The sequence below is a fragment of the Esox lucius genome, chromosome 4 (genome assembly GCF_011004845.1).
Source record: "Esox lucius isolate fEsoLuc1 chromosome 4, fEsoLuc1.pri, whole genome shotgun sequence".
Classification (NCBI taxonomy): Eukaryota; Metazoa; Chordata; class Actinopteri; order Esociformes; family Esocidae; genus Esox; species Esox lucius.
In genome coordinates this window covers 13053166-13068699 of record NC_047572.1, presented here as the reverse complement: position 1 = coordinate 13068699, position 15534 = coordinate 13053166, and the positions used below count along the sequence as shown (strand labels likewise).

General features: G+C 40.5%; 1 protein-coding gene across 6 annotated transcripts in view; it reads right to left on the bottom strand.

The window, feature by feature from the left end:
- The window catches only part of kif3a (kinesin family member 3A), a 35180-nt gene that overhangs the window by 5530 nt on the left and 14116 nt on the right, over window positions 1-15534 (bottom strand). The window contains exons 10-13 of one of the 6 annotated variants that reach the window (XM_010896959.3): window positions 13654-13740; window positions 9435-9443; window positions 8372-8528; window positions 3947-4127 (exon numbers count right to left, since the gene is read on the bottom strand). In XM_010896959.3, coding sequence (XP_010895261.2) covers window positions 3947-4127; window positions 8372-8528; window positions 9435-9443; window positions 13654-13740 — 434 coding nt within the window. The remainder of the gene's footprint in view (window positions 1-3946; window positions 4128-8371; window positions 8529-9434; window positions 9444-13653; window positions 13741-15534) is intronic. The other 5 variants (XM_010896967.3, XM_020046049.2, XM_010896977.3 and 2 more) reach the window with 5 other exon arrangements.

Genomic DNA, 15534 nt, shown 5'->3' with positions numbered 1-15534 from the left:
GAGAGTTAATTGAATCAAAAGCCTCCCAAACACAGGAGGTAAGCGACACAATAGGGGGGAGAGTTAATTTAGGGCAAATACTAAGCCTTAATTTAGTGATTTTGTTAATAAAAAATCTCTGGAAGTCTTCACATAGAGGCAAAAGACAATTTAACAGATGGATTTAAAACAGATTGAATGACAGAAAACAAGTCCTTAGGGTTAGAGTGATTGGACTCAATTAAGTTTGAGAAGTATACGACTTTAGCTGATTTAGCAGCGTTCTGGTATGCTATAAGAGAGACTTTGAACATGTGGAAGGAGGCAGTTGGCCTGTCCCGTTTCCATTTGCGTTCGGCCTTTCTACAAATTTGTCTTTGATGACGAGTGTCAGAATTTTGCCACATATCTGATTTTGGTTTGGGTTTGTGAGGCTTAAGAGGAGCAGTCACATTTGCTACTTTAAGCCAAGCAGAATTTAAAAGGCTAAGATGCTGATCTGCATCCAAGTCAGATAATGGTTGGTCCAAGTGCAAGTGAGAGCATAGTTCAGCAAAGCACAGGTCGAAGTTTGTGCTGAACTGTGGAGAATAGAACCGCGACATAACAGGTGAGATAGTGGGTTGAGAAAGCTCCAGAAGAGACAGTGAGAATAAAATAGGCTTGTGATCAGAGAGAAGAAAATCAGAGAATACGATATCAGAGACATCAATCCCGTAAGATAACACAAGGTCCAATGTGTGGCCCTGAATGTGAGTAGAGTTTTCGACCCACTGCAGTAAATTAAAAGAATCTATTAAGTCAAGAAACTCCTGCGACAGGGAATTTGAATGACAGCAGACATGAATATTAAAATCGGCCACCAAAAGGAAGCAATCATAGTTTGTGGCAATGTTGCCAATGAACTCAGTAAATTGCTGTATAAAATCCTTAATGGAGTGTGGAGGGCGGTATATCACCCCTATACAGATGGGACCATACCAATCTAGGTGGTTTCAAAGCTGGGAAAGGCCGTTGCAGGGGCCAGCCGGCAGCGTGAGGAGAGAGAGTTATTTAAAAAAGTTATAATCCCACCCCCGCGTCCACTAGGACAAGGAGAGTTAAAAAATGTACAGTTTGCTGGAACCAGTTCTGTGAAGGGAGTTAAAAGTCTGCGAGTGAATCCACAACAGAGATGCGGAGGTCTAGGAGAGCTTGACGGGCATACACTAGCCGCGTACAGCAGGTAAACGACACATCAGACAGAGAAGAAAACACGAAAGCAGCAGACAGCAAGCCAAACACACAGGCGCCATCTTATTCCAGTTTGATCATTAGAAGACACACCCTTGCTTTTCTTCAGAAATATTTTCTCCATGAAGTTATTGGTATGGTCGCTGGGGATAGTGAATGTTTAACTTGTGTGTTTTTTTTTTAAAGGGCATTAAATGCTGAATAAACTCACAAACCCGTCTGAGGATAATCCACAGAGCAGAAAGGCTTATTACCATTGTGGTCCTTACTGGCAACAAGAGGAAGTCAACAGTTATCTGAAATGGCATCCTATGCCCTATGTAGTGCACTACTTTTGACCGGAGTCAGAGTGCAGCATCGATTCCCCCCCTTTTACATGTGACCTAGTTTTCTCTTGTTGCTTTGTGAAAGACAGTGACTCTTTCCAGTGAATGGGCCTGCTGTTCTTACAGTAAATGTTAGCAAATATTTAGTGCGGAGGCATCATTCTAGATTGGATTCTGCTGTTATTTGAGTGGGACTAGAGTGTTTTATCACGTGTTGACATTTTCATAATGCACGTAACAATGGGTGAAATTCACTTCTCTGTAACAGATGATGCCGTCATTTTCAGAAAACAACGCCGATCTGAAATAGCCAGATGTTGCTTACTTGGATAAATTAGTAGCTTAAATGGACTTCTGATTTAGAGTGGGGTGGATTGTTTCAAATGCCAGTACTTCAATATATGCACACAGACTATTGCCTCATGCTCTGTATGACATGACCTACTGATTCATAACAAGCCTATCAAACCAACAATTTAACATAATGCAGACAACATTTAAATGACGTCATGGCTGCATTTACATTTAGTAGCAAACCAATTACCAATAGACTAATCGCTAAAGAAATCTGAGACAGTTTCTAGGTTATGACTAATCCTGGAACCACTGGGCATTATGAAGTCATTACCTTAACAGATATGAATCTCAAAAAAGACGACATGAGGTGGTGAACATCCTGCTGCAGGAATGACTGGAATGACTGGCTGCCAGATGAGCATTCAAAGAACTGAGCCATTTCCAACCAAATTTCAGCCAGGTTACCCTACAACAATTTGGACCAGGGCTGTTCTACGCTATTCTTTCAGGGGCAAAAAGGTTCTTTCCAAGCCGGTCAGACAACTACATCATGGGACTAGTAACTGAGACCAATATAATCAAAAATTATTCTACAAACAGAATTATAACAGTATAAAGCAAGTGCTGTAGGATTAATTTAGTGCATCAAGAATAATTTTGAGTTGATCTCCAAATTAATTCAAAAATATATATTATCTGGTTTACATAGACCAATGTTTATTTTTATCCACTACAACACATCTTATGCATGCAATCTTTTTCCACATCTAATGTCAAATCTAATGTTTTCATGTCAAATCATGTTTATGTTTCAGAATACTTTTGCAGCCTTCTTTCTAACTATTCATGTATTGCTTATCTCAGTTATCTACATTTTGCGTAAAACTTTCCCCCTCACATCAAAAACCCAAGTTCCTGCATCACCTCTGTGGGAAGATTAAAAGTTTTTGAAAAGGAAAGAACATATAGTGCAGTTGTCTCTTCATTTTTGTTGCCTTAAAACCTAACTTTCAACTTAACAGTGTAGGCTATATTATATAAGGCATATTGTTAACATTTATTTGGGCAGCCATAAGTCTATGAAATTACTTTTGAAGATTTTCATTCAATGGTATAATTGCCGTTATCTAACTTCATACAGTATATTTTTTGTACAACATGCTTTTAACAACAGCTATTCCAGCAGCCCAGACCCAAGAAATCTACTTTTAGGGCCACTCACTCAAAATGAACAGGAGAGCCTCATATGAGGTGAAGTCAGGTGTCATTTCTGTTGAAGCAGTGTGGGGTAAAGCTGCAAGATGTTCGTCAATTAGACTGGATCTGTACTTGGGCTTGCTGAATTGTTGCATAGGGTGAAATATTTTTGTATTTGGCCGCTTGCTTGCTCTGGAAGTGCCTCTGCAAATTGTACTCTTTAAAAACGGTGATGTTAGGTTTACATATTAAGCAGGTTGCTTTAAATGAGTCATCTGCAAAACAAATATTTTCCTTTTTTAAATACTCTGCTTTCGTTATCAACATTTCTTAGACAGGCTCATTGCCAGAGATAGCTAGCCCTCCATTGCGTATAGTATGAACAAATTAATACTTTTCCGCGCATGGATTGTGGTGCTGGTCCACACGTATCCTAGCAACGCAAATAGCTTGTTTCAACTTAAATTATTTTAAACAGACAGTATGATACTACAGTACTTATATTAATACATTAACGTGATCTGCAGACCTCGTGAAGTATTTTCATTTTGTATTAATTTTAAAGTTCTGGATGTATCGCGGGCCGTATAGAACGACTAAACAGGTCGGACCTGGCCCGGGGGCCTTATCTTACACAGGTCTGATCTATGCTGATGATTTAACTGCTGTGTAAGGAGATGGTGCATTTCTGGTTTATTATTTGGAGAAGTGATCTGTTTATTTTGCAACATGCTATAGGGATGCTTAGCAGTAGGGACTGGGAGACTGATCAGGATTCAGGGAAGGACAAAAGGAGTAAAATAAAGAGAGGACCCGTCTACAAAGCACTGAATAAAGGGTCTGAATACATATGCATTAGATATTTCAGATTTCGGGCACAAAATGTAGCGAGGAAAATAGTATGTGTGATATACCTCCTTCTCTTCCAGTTCTCTGCGGAGTTGCTCAGCCCTCCTGCGCCGCTCCTCCAGCTCATTGTTTGACTCCTGCAATAGTTTCTCCTGCTCCTCAGCCTTGGCCAGAAGGTCAACTCCTCCAACAATCACCTTCTTCTCCAGGGCTGATAGCTTCTCCAGTAGCAGGTGGTGCTCCTGCCTGTGGGGGTAGAGGGTGAGTATCCCCAGGGGATAATCTTACGTTGTGTCATGGCCAGTGTCCCTTAGGGTTGATTTTAGACTGTGTCATGGCCAGTATACCTTTAGGTTGATTTTAGATCAGGGTTCGGCAAAAGACGGCCCGCGGGACAAAACTGGCCAGCCACCAATATTATCTGGCCCCCGGCTTGATTATTTTGACAGTGGCTGGTGCTGAAATAGATCTCAGTCATGCCAGCAACATTTTCTCACATAAACACTTCTTCTTTAGTGATATTGCCTACAAAATAGAAGTGCAAAAAGTTTTTTGCAACAATGCTTAATTTGGAGTTGAATTGAGTTTTTACATTGAAAGGTTCTGAAGTGCATTCAACTGTGGCTTGCTTGACACATTTCAGTGCAAATAAGACACACTGGCTTTGCATTCACAAACTATGTAGGATGAAGGCATGCTTGTCCTTCCATTCATCTTTGAATGCCCTATTTTCACTTTCAACTTTCCTCTTTAGACTCTTTGATAGTACCATTTTGTGTTGTACAGCTAGTTTAAATGTTTAGCTCTGCACACAATGTAATAGTGCAGCCTACCTCCAGTACGCAAACAATAAAAAAATGCTAAGTAGTACGTGACGATGCAAAGGAAAAATTCTGAGTAAAAAAACAGGCTACGGTACATCAAATAACATAGGTCATTAAAAGCATGACTCAAACAGGCCATTAAAGGGCTTATTCAAGTCCTCTTATCTCTTGAGTTATTTTCATCCATTACACATTTCCCATATGTGTGTCTTAGAAAGGCGGTCTGTGTTGCAAGTTGGTGAATGAAGACACTTGCCGGTGAGGCCTACGTGTCAGTAGTACCTGGACACCGTCACACATCTGTGGCTTTTTGTTTCTGACTGTCCTACAAGATTTAACCACAAGGTAACCACAGCTGACTAAGCAGGTACAAAAGACACTGTAACAGTCGGTACCAGGCAAATCGAGTAGCATTTTTCATTTTTCATCCATTAATTTCTGACTATGTTCTGGCACAACATCTAGTGGCTTAATAAAAATTGGCCCGATGCTAAACCCTGTTTTAGACTGACAGGGCCAGTATCCCTTAGGGTTGATTTTAGACTGACAGGGCCAGTATCCCTTAGGGTTGATTTTAGATTGTCAGGGCCATTATCCCTTAGGGTTGATTTTAGACTGTCAGGGCCATTATCCCTTAGGGTTGATTTTAGATTGTCAGGGCCATTATCCCTTAGGGTTGATTTTAGATTGTCAGGGCCATTATCCCTTAGGCTTGATTTTAGACTGTCAGGGCCATTATCCCTTAGGGTTGATTTTAGATTGTCAGGGCCATTATCCCTTAGGGTTGATTTTAGACTGTCAGGGCCATTATCCCTTAGGGTTGATTTTAGACTGTCAGGGCCATTATCCCTTAGGCTTGATTTTAGACTGTCAGGGCCATTATCCCTTAGGGTTGATTTTAGACTGTCAGGGCCATTATCCCTTAGGGTTGATTTTAGACTGTCAGGGCCATTATCCCTTAGGGTTGATTTTAGACTGTCAGGGCCATTATCCCTTAGGGTTGATTTTAGACTGTCAGGGCCAGTATCTCTTAGGGTTGATTTTAGACTGTCAGGGCCAGTATCCCTTAGGGTTGATTCTAGACTGTCAGGGCCAGTATCTCTTAGGGTTGATTTTAGATTGTGAGTGCCAGTATCCCTTAAGGTTGATTTTAGATTGTCAGTGCCAGAATGAAAGCAAAGCTGAGCTCTGTTGGTGCTAAAAAAAAAGGTAAAACCTCACTCACAGGAATAAAACTGTTGCTCCAAATTCTATTAATTGTCTGTTTAAAGTCAGAATTTCAACAAAACACATTAATTGTTTGACTATATATGTTGGTCATTTGTTTTTCAAAATCTGTTATGTATATACATGGCCTATAAAGGAAACGTAAAGCGTTTGAGACACCCGTCTTGGCAGCCAGGAAAATCAAGTGAAACTAAAGATTGTTTTGCAAGGAAGCTGTATAAAATAAAACACTAAACTTACTTATTTAAAAATAAATAAAAATGTGCCTATATTAACAAGCCAAGATGTTTGTCTTCATAGTACTCTATGTACCCTGATGAAGACAGCGTGTCTGTCGAAACGTTGGTCTTATTAAAATATTATATGCATTTGAGTTTAGAGTGTGCAGCTTTTTCATTCATTTTGTTTCCATTCCGTACCCTTTAGCCAGCACCTCGTCAACTAAGGTGTGCGTTTCTTCTACTTTTGTCTTCATAGTACTGCCTGTATCAGCTGAGACACGTTAGACATTGTGTTCCTTATTACCAACACAGCAGGCAGAAACACTTATGTCAAATACTTATGTCATGCAATGAAATGCAAATTCATTATTTAAAAATCATACAATGTGATTTTCTGGATTTTAGATTCCGTCTCTCACAGTTGAAGTGTACCTATGATAAAAATTACAGACCTCTACATGCTTTGTAAGTAGGAAAAACAGCAAAATCGGAAGTGTATCAAATACTTTTGGTATTACATACCCATGGTATGTATGTTACAAAAGGCATCAGGTTATTTTCTGCATAGGCATCCTTCTTTCTGCATCAAACTCACCACAGGTGTCCTTGGCCAAAGAGCTTAACTTTAATTTCATTTGACCTTAGCCCCTGTTGCCACTGCCACTTAGCAAGATTCAAATGCTTACAGTGGTTGATTGCACTCAAAGGCCTTGTTTTAATTAATAGGGAACAGATCCTAAATCCAGCTAAATTACTATGTCTTTTACCACACTGTTACTTTGGTGAGTAAAATGTCATGCTACCTACCCCTGCAAGTTTGAGAAGTCAAATGCATTTTTGGAAATAAACCAATTACGTGTGAACATCCCAAATACACTCACCTAAAGGATTATTAGGAACACCATACTAATACTGTGTTTGACCCCCTTTCGCCTTCAGAACTGCCTTAATTCTACGTGGCATTGATTCAACAAGGTGCTGAAAGCATTCTTTAGAAATGTTGGCCCATATTGATAGGATAGCATCTTGCAGTTGATGGAGATTTGTGGGATGCACATCCAGGGCACGAAGCTCCCGTTCCACCATATCCCAAAGATGCTCTATTGGGTTGAGATCTGGTGACTGTGGGGGCCATTTCAGTGCAGTGAACTCATTGTCATGTTCAAGAAACCAATTTGAAATGATTCGAGCTTTGTGACATGGTACATTATCCTGCTGGAAGTAGCCATCAGAGGATGGGTACATGGTGGTCATAAAGGGATGGACATGGTCAGAAACAATGCACAGGTAGGCCGTGGCATTTAAACGATGCCCAATTGGCACTAAGGGGCCTAAAGTGTGCCAAGAAAACATCCCCCACACCATTACACCACCACCACCAGCCTGCACAGTGGTAACAAGGCATGATGGATCCATGTTCTCATTCTGTTTACGCCAAATTCTGACTCTACCATCTGAATGTCTCAACAGAAATCGAGACTCATCAGACCAGGCAACATTCTTCCAGTCTTCAATTTTGGTGAGCTTGTGCAAATTGTAGCCTCTTTTTCCTATTTGTAGTGGAGATGAGTGGTATCCGGTGGGGTCTTCTGCTGTTGTAGCCCATCCGCCTCAAGGTTGTGCGTGTTGTGGCTTCACAAATGCTTTGCTGCATACCTCGGTTGTAACGAGTGGTTATTTCAGTCAAAGTTGCTCTTCTATCAGCTTGAATCAGTTGGCCAATTCTCCTATGACCTCTGGCATCAACAAAGCATTTTTGCCCACAGGACTGCCGCATACTGGATGTTTTTCCCTTTTCACACCATTCTTTGTAAACCCTAGAAATGGTTGTGCGTGACAATCCCAGTAACTGAGCAGATTGTGAAATACTCAGACCGGTCCGTCTGGCACCAACAACCATGCCACGCTCAAAATTGCTTAAATCACCTTTCTTTCCCATTCTGACATTCAGTTTGGAGTTCAGGAGATCTTGACCAGGACCACACCCCTAAATGCATTGAAGCAACTGCCATGTGATTGGTTGATTAGACAATTGCATTAATGAGAAATTGAACAGGTGTTCCTAATAATCCTTTAGGTGAGTGTATATGCACTATGACAGATGTATTGTTCCTCTGTTTTACATTTTAAATAATTCTAAGATAACTGACTTTTTATGTGAGTCATCCCCTTATTTATGTGAATGTGGAATGTGGTTAAGAGTGTACTGAAGACTCACTGTGCTTTCAGGAGATCTTTCTCCCTCTTCTCCAGCTCTGCCCGGGCCTTGTTCCTCTCCTCCTCTTCCATGTCCAGCTTGGCTTCCAACTCCTTCCTCTCCTCCTCGATCTTTGCCTGCATCTCCACCATCTTGTCAGGAGAAACCTTCTTCTTCCCTTTAATAATAATAATAGTACCATTCATTAAATGTATTTATAACAGAACTACCTTCAAAGTCCACAGCCATCATTGAGATCCCTCCATGTCATGTTTTGTTATCTCAAACCGTTGAGAAGTTCGACTAGGTGCAGAGTCCAACTGTAACAATAGGGAACACCCCAAACCTAAGCACACATCATCCTACAACCAGGTAGTCAAATCTGATTGGCAAATTTGCATTGTTTTCAATGTTCTGCAAACGGCACTGACTAGCCAACTGTTCTGGTAGCTGGCGCATCATGAAGGAACAGATTTGAGACCAGGTTAAGACGGCACATCATTAAAATGGTAAATTTAAACATTTTGTTTGAACACAAACCATCTCACTTTTGAATACATTCTCAAGACGTGTTAGATAGCAACAGTTTCATACCAAAAACTAGTACCAGAAACTATAACAAAAACGAGTACCAAAAACTATAACAACTCTATGAACTACTTCTTCATTGGGTTTAGAGGCACAGGCCTCAGGCATTCTAAGTGAAGCTCAGGACAGACTCTCTCTTCAAAAATTCTTATTTTTTTAATAATAGACTCTCAGAGATATAGGAGTGAAAAACCCATCATTTACACAGACTTTAATAGTTAGTCACGGAAAAACATTGCAATTATAACCTGGTCTCAGAGCTGTCGGACAATCTGGGTGCATTCAGATCTAGAGCCAGATTGAGGGCAGAGTCGGCATCCCAAATGGCACCCTATTCTATTTTTAGTTCATTAACTTTCAGTAAATGAAGTAGTCCACCACAGGGAATAGGGTGCCATTTGGGACATGCCCCGATTGACTGGTCACGTGGAGAAGCAGGTAGTACGGTGTGAATGATTTACAGAGCAACAGCGTGGCAGGACATCCTTGCACCAACCTCGTTCTTCTTGAATTAAGGGGAGTATAGCATTTCAGAGTCAGACAGGAGGCAGTTTGCACCAGGGTGAGAGGAGGAAGAGAGAAGACAAAGAGAGAGACACATTACACGCCCGGAAGTCATTACAGACTCTACAATGATAATGCACAGAAAAAGAGAGGAGGAACAGACCGTGAGAAAGAGCAACAGGCAAACAGAAAGAATTAGTGAGTTAAGGCCTTTTCACACTGCAGTGTTCAAAGCCCTGGGCTAACTTAGCCCCTGGCTAAGACTGGCCCTGTGTTAGCTTGGCCTGTGTTTGTTAACCCTGGGCTAAGGGTTAACCCTAGGCTAAGGATTCACACTTATATTCCGAAGCCCTGGGCTAACAGACAAATGTGACACAATACCATTTTACATTCTATGATAAGCTACAAATGTTATGTTCTCTCTGGCATACAAATAATGTTACCGCACATCACTGACACGCGATTAGTGTCACGCTACCATGACTCAATTAACGACTTCATGACATCAGTTGATGAAGATGCCCACCCTGTCGGTATTTGCTTTGACAACTTTGTTAAAACGCAAAGACTGAGAAAAACGTCAGTAAACCTTCATTCTTTGGACATATTTGCTAGATTTACGTCCAAAGCAAGCTGCAATAACTACTGCGCTAAAATTTTGCAGGTATAATGAAACGTCAAAAGTTCGCGGAATGAAAGGACCGAAAAAAGAAATACACTGTAGCTGTTGGTAACAGCACACGTCAAGAGCATATGCAAATTAAGTGAAAGGGTAGGACTTCCAATGGTTTTGTTCTTGACCACGTTTCAGTGCTATGCAAGCCCTGGGCTAAGGTGCAGTGTGAACACGCCGACAGAGACAGACACACAGGAGAGACTGAGACACACATAGAAAATGAAAAAGAAAGAGAAAGAATAAGTGCGAGACAAAACAAAACGACAAGACAGACAGCGCAGAAGGATAAGCACGAGCGGACGAACAATTCTTGGAGAAACCAATCGGTCTCTTCATGGTAGGGAAGATGAAAATGAATGATGTACGACCCAAACATTGTCGCTCTAAACATTTACCCCCAAGGCCTTTTTGTCTGTCTTTAACAGCATATTCATTTCGTTAACAGCAACAAACTAATTATAAATTGACAAGATAGCGGTATCAGCTGTGAATAATAGCAAATCTGAAGACAGTGAGAGACAAAGTAGCCATTGTAGAAGGTTATGATACGTAAGATGCACCAGGAGACATGCAAGGTAGTGTGGAATGCTTAACATTCAAGATGGATGCAGTAAAGAGGTCACTGGAACCTAGACCAGAACGGATGCAGTCCCTGGTACAATCTGACCCAGTCAAGTGGATGTCAAATCGGGCATGATTTATTAACCACTAAAAGCAGGAGTTTAAACAATAACCATATTACTTACCAAATAGCAAAAGTATACACCTCAGGAACACATTAATATAGACTTACAGAATTGAAGACACCATTACAATGCCAGACATTGTGTTGAAATTTAAGCTTTAAAACTTCAAGCTCTCTTCAGAAACAAACTAAAAAAACAGCACTCCCTAGTGGACCAAAGGCAGGTTAATTATAAATGCCCTATTATGAAAATAATGCCTTATTATAAAAATATAAATCAGATTAAAATTATCCCTCAGGAAGCCATGTCAGCAGTTAAGATCAGTTAAGTTAATCAGTCTCTCTCCCCTCTATGTCACAGAGTCATACATCTCCAGCTGACAGAAGGCCAATACTTCAAAAACAAACAATAATCCACTAGAGGACCTCTAGGTCTTGTTATAAATGAAAAAATATATATAATAACAGACTGGTATAAGATATCTGCTAATTACATTTTGGGAGCATGATTACATGAGGACCATTGTCCCACTGCATCTTTGAATTACCACCTAAGTGAAAAGCTCAAACACGCACAGCATTTTGTTATATTTCATTCATGCAAATAAAGTGTAATATTGAGTTGCAAACTCACCTATTTTAAAGATGTCTTTAGGCCTATACTAGTAAGTGTGAGGTGTTTACTTTTCTTTCGATCTAGATTTATTTAAGACTAAACACGACTGAGCACACTGCTGTAATAGATCAACATTTTATATGAAGCATTTTTGGACAGGTGACACGATTACAGTGTCATAACATGTTATGGTGCTCTGCTTCATATAAGGTGTTACCATTTTCAGGCCAACTATGTGATTATCCTGATCTGGACAGATACGTTTTTGCAAAATAACATTTAGAAGTTCTTTCATATTTAGAAATTACTGCTATACCTTATAACTACTTTGCATAAATAATTTGGTGGTGGTAGTTGCTCTCAGCAGTTATGCATTGAATTGCATCAGTGTCATGAATACTGACAACCATGCAATCATGATAGATAGATATTTTCTGCAGGATTGTGTGAAACACACAAACAAACAATAGCATAGATGTAGGATAGCTTAGCGGGGGGTGGGGGGGTTAAAAGGAGATTCTGAATCTTTCCTCCACATTACTAAATTTCTGTGAAATTGTTGTGTCTTGCTTTGACCTTATTACTGCATCTATAGCATTTTGTTTCGCATGTTTCATAATGAAACCAGTCACAGCTGACTCAACCTTCTTGTGTATAATGCTATCCCTCACAGTTATTCGTTATCTGGGCGAGAAGGGCCCAGTCAGGGTGACCACCTATGGCAACTCTAAAGGCAGAGCTGGGAGACAGTGTGCATCCTCCAACAACAGCTCAGGTGCTTCACAAAAGTGGCCTTTCATAGGTGGCAAAGAAAATAACTTCACATCATCGTGTCTTACGTAGGAGACATTGGGACCAGGTGGAAGAAGATTATATGGGCTGATTTCTGGCCTCAACACTAAGCTCTATTTGGTGACAAACAAACAAACAACAACAACAACAAACAAAAAGGTCAATGTTCTGTAAAAGCCTGGACCTCAGTCCAATTGAAAATATGTTAAAATGGTAGAAAATTGAATGAGTTGCTCCCAGCATGACTTGACAGAACATGATACATTTTGCAAAGAATGGGCAAAAAATGCTGGGAGCAACTTATTCATACAGACAGGATGCATGGCAGTAATCGCTGACCATGATGTCTCAGCATTTGTGTAGTACTCAACAAACAATACACATAATATGGCAGAAAGATAAAATATTTTTTTTACTTGTTTTGGGAATTCATGGCCTTTAAAGCATGTGAAATCCCAACCCTAGCCAGCTGTGATGGGTGACTTGTCCTTGGTGTCTGCCAGAGGAATGGTCAGTGTTGAGTTGTGCAGGTGTATCTTGAGCTGAATGGATATAGAGATGTAGTGGCGCGGATCTAAGGTGTCCTTCTCTGAGACTGTTTACTTTGTCTGAAAGACAATCCCTGTCTTTCCACATGGGTTAGAGGAATGGAAATCTTCAGTAAGCTTGGAAAACAACTGGTATTTTTATCCCTATAATAGTCACAACCTCGGTTTTGGCTGAATCAACTAAATGCACTGAACCTGTGGGACACGGAAAATGCATTGAATGAAATACAATTAATTATTGGTTGTGAATACCAACACAGATAGTATATTTTTGACAGGTAGCCTGTTAAATTATTCATTATATATTCTTTCAATTCTCTCCAAAGTACACTGGATTACAGTGTATAATTGCACTACAGTGATATATTATGACTGCAGTGTGAACAGGGTTGGGGAATGAGTCTTAATACTTTGCTCATTGAACCATGCTCTTCCAGTGACCTCCCATACTTTCTAACACTTGGCAAGGTGTGAAAAGCAGGAGTTGGGGAGAAGCGTATGCCTATGGGAGTTGGGAAAGGCAGTGCGTTACACTTATGGGAGTAGCAAGGACGGGAGGCTGACATTAGCAAGGACGGGAGGCTGACATTAGCAAGGACGGGAGGCTGACATTAGCAAGGGGAAAGCTGGTTAGCCTCTTTCTGCAGTATACATGCGTCAGTTAACTTGTCTATTGTAGGACATATCAATAATACTCTGAGGCGCTTGAGTGCAGAATGTTAAAGCTTCACAGTGGGAGTGCTGACTTAGGATCAGTTGTCCTGTAAATGTGAACACACGGAGCCTGATCCTCAATTAACACTTCAACTTTTGAGACGCTTTGTAACTCAAATCTGTGAGTGATAGGGTTGGTGGTTTGGGTAGTAGTGCAGTAAGCAAGCTGCTCCCACTCACTAGTCTGGGGCTTGGGTTTTTCCTCAGGGGCCTGTGGCACAATAGAGGAGCAGGCAGAGTCTGAGCTACTGATGCTGCTGCCACTGCCTGAAACAGAGAGGAGACACTCCACAGGGATGGGCCAAACACAGGGAGATAGGGGGATACAGAGAGAAGAAAGAGAGAGAAATTGGAGCATGGACACAAATCAAGACCTGGAGAGAGCAACCTGCCTGCAAGCCAATCCTAAGAGCTTTATGTAACTAGCTACATAAAGAAGTGCACACACGCACGCATGCACGCACACACGCGCATACATACATACGGCAGTATCACTGCTTTAAACATCTTATTTAAACCTAGAGGCATGAAGGCTACAAGGCTACAGTTGTTTCATGAACATGCCACATGGCCCTTAAAAACACACTAGCTCTACCATACCACTGTATAAAGAGAAATGCAGTAAAACTGAAGCGCTGTTCTGAAATTGTTTCTGTAGCTAGCAACATATACGATCAGCATTCCTGCATCCCCTTACTCGATTTCAGAAAGGGGCTGACCTATAATGTGGTTGATTTCACCCAAGACACATGATAGTCTGTCACCCCAGTGAGAGAAGCACTGTCCAAATGCTCACCTCCCCTCATTTCCCAACATAAGTGGCTCTGGCATTTGTCCTTTTCTCATTTGAATGAACACCAGATTGAGCTTTGCTGAGAATTAGAAAAAAAAACTATGAACGACCACAGTCCAATATGTTAGAAACCATTGCTGATGCACAGATGGACTATGATAGGACCGGCACAGGACTAAATTAATGCTATAGCCTCCATGTGTTTATTGTGTTAGGTAGATATCTAATGATCTTCTATCGGTTTCTTGCATTCATGAAAGAGATTATAAATAATCAGCAATACGGTAGTTTACTAGGCCAGCACGCGTAACTGCGGCCAGTTATTATGAGATATTTGTCTAAGCAATGGAAGATCCAACAAAGAGGTAGGCATTCTATTTAGCTACTTATCTGATGGGATTAGATCCAATTTACCACTTTAATCTCTAAAGATTCCAAATTAAAATACAGCTTTTCATCATGGTTTAAATAATTTATTTCAAGATAACTGACTACTTGTCAACTGCTTGACTACCACATAATGACCGTGATTAGCATCATAATAGCATCCTTTAAGCAATGATGCGTGCTGTAAAACAATCTGCTTTAACACCTAATGCATTGCACAAGTTGATTGTGGGTATTTACTCAAAAAGTAGATGCATTTAAATATATATAACAATATAAAATAAAAATGCAGAGACTCGCAATCTCTACCAGACCCCTATGTTCTGGCATCTCTTGTTTCTTGGTCATCTCCTCCTTTTGGGAAGGAAGCTCTCATCTGCCGTTAAAGCTCTGCTCGGTCCCTGCACCGCAAATGGTGGAACAAGATTCCCCTAGAAGCTAGGACAGCAGAGTCCCTGCTCATTTTCAGAAAGACAACCATTCTTCAAATGTAAGAAATTCTCTTCCTGAGCATCTTTATAAGGCAATTTGTAGTCCATGCAGAAAATGTTATACTTCCAATTCGCCAATATTGTTAGAAATATCAGCATATATGGCCTTTTGTATATATTGGGCTCTGTTCTCCAAATGTTGGGATTTAAAATAGGGGGACCAGATACAGTCATTAAAAAATAATGAAACCAGTATGTATAGAATAGTGTTTCCCTCATATTGTAATCAGAGCTGCACTCCACCGCTGCTAATTTTTAGCGCACCGCCTGAAAAACAGAAATACTTTAATGAAATAAAAAATAAATGTACCAAGCTGAGTGCAGTATACCATCGTTTAATATCACTAGAGCATCAGAGCAGATCAACATCATCCAGCACCCAACGTTCAG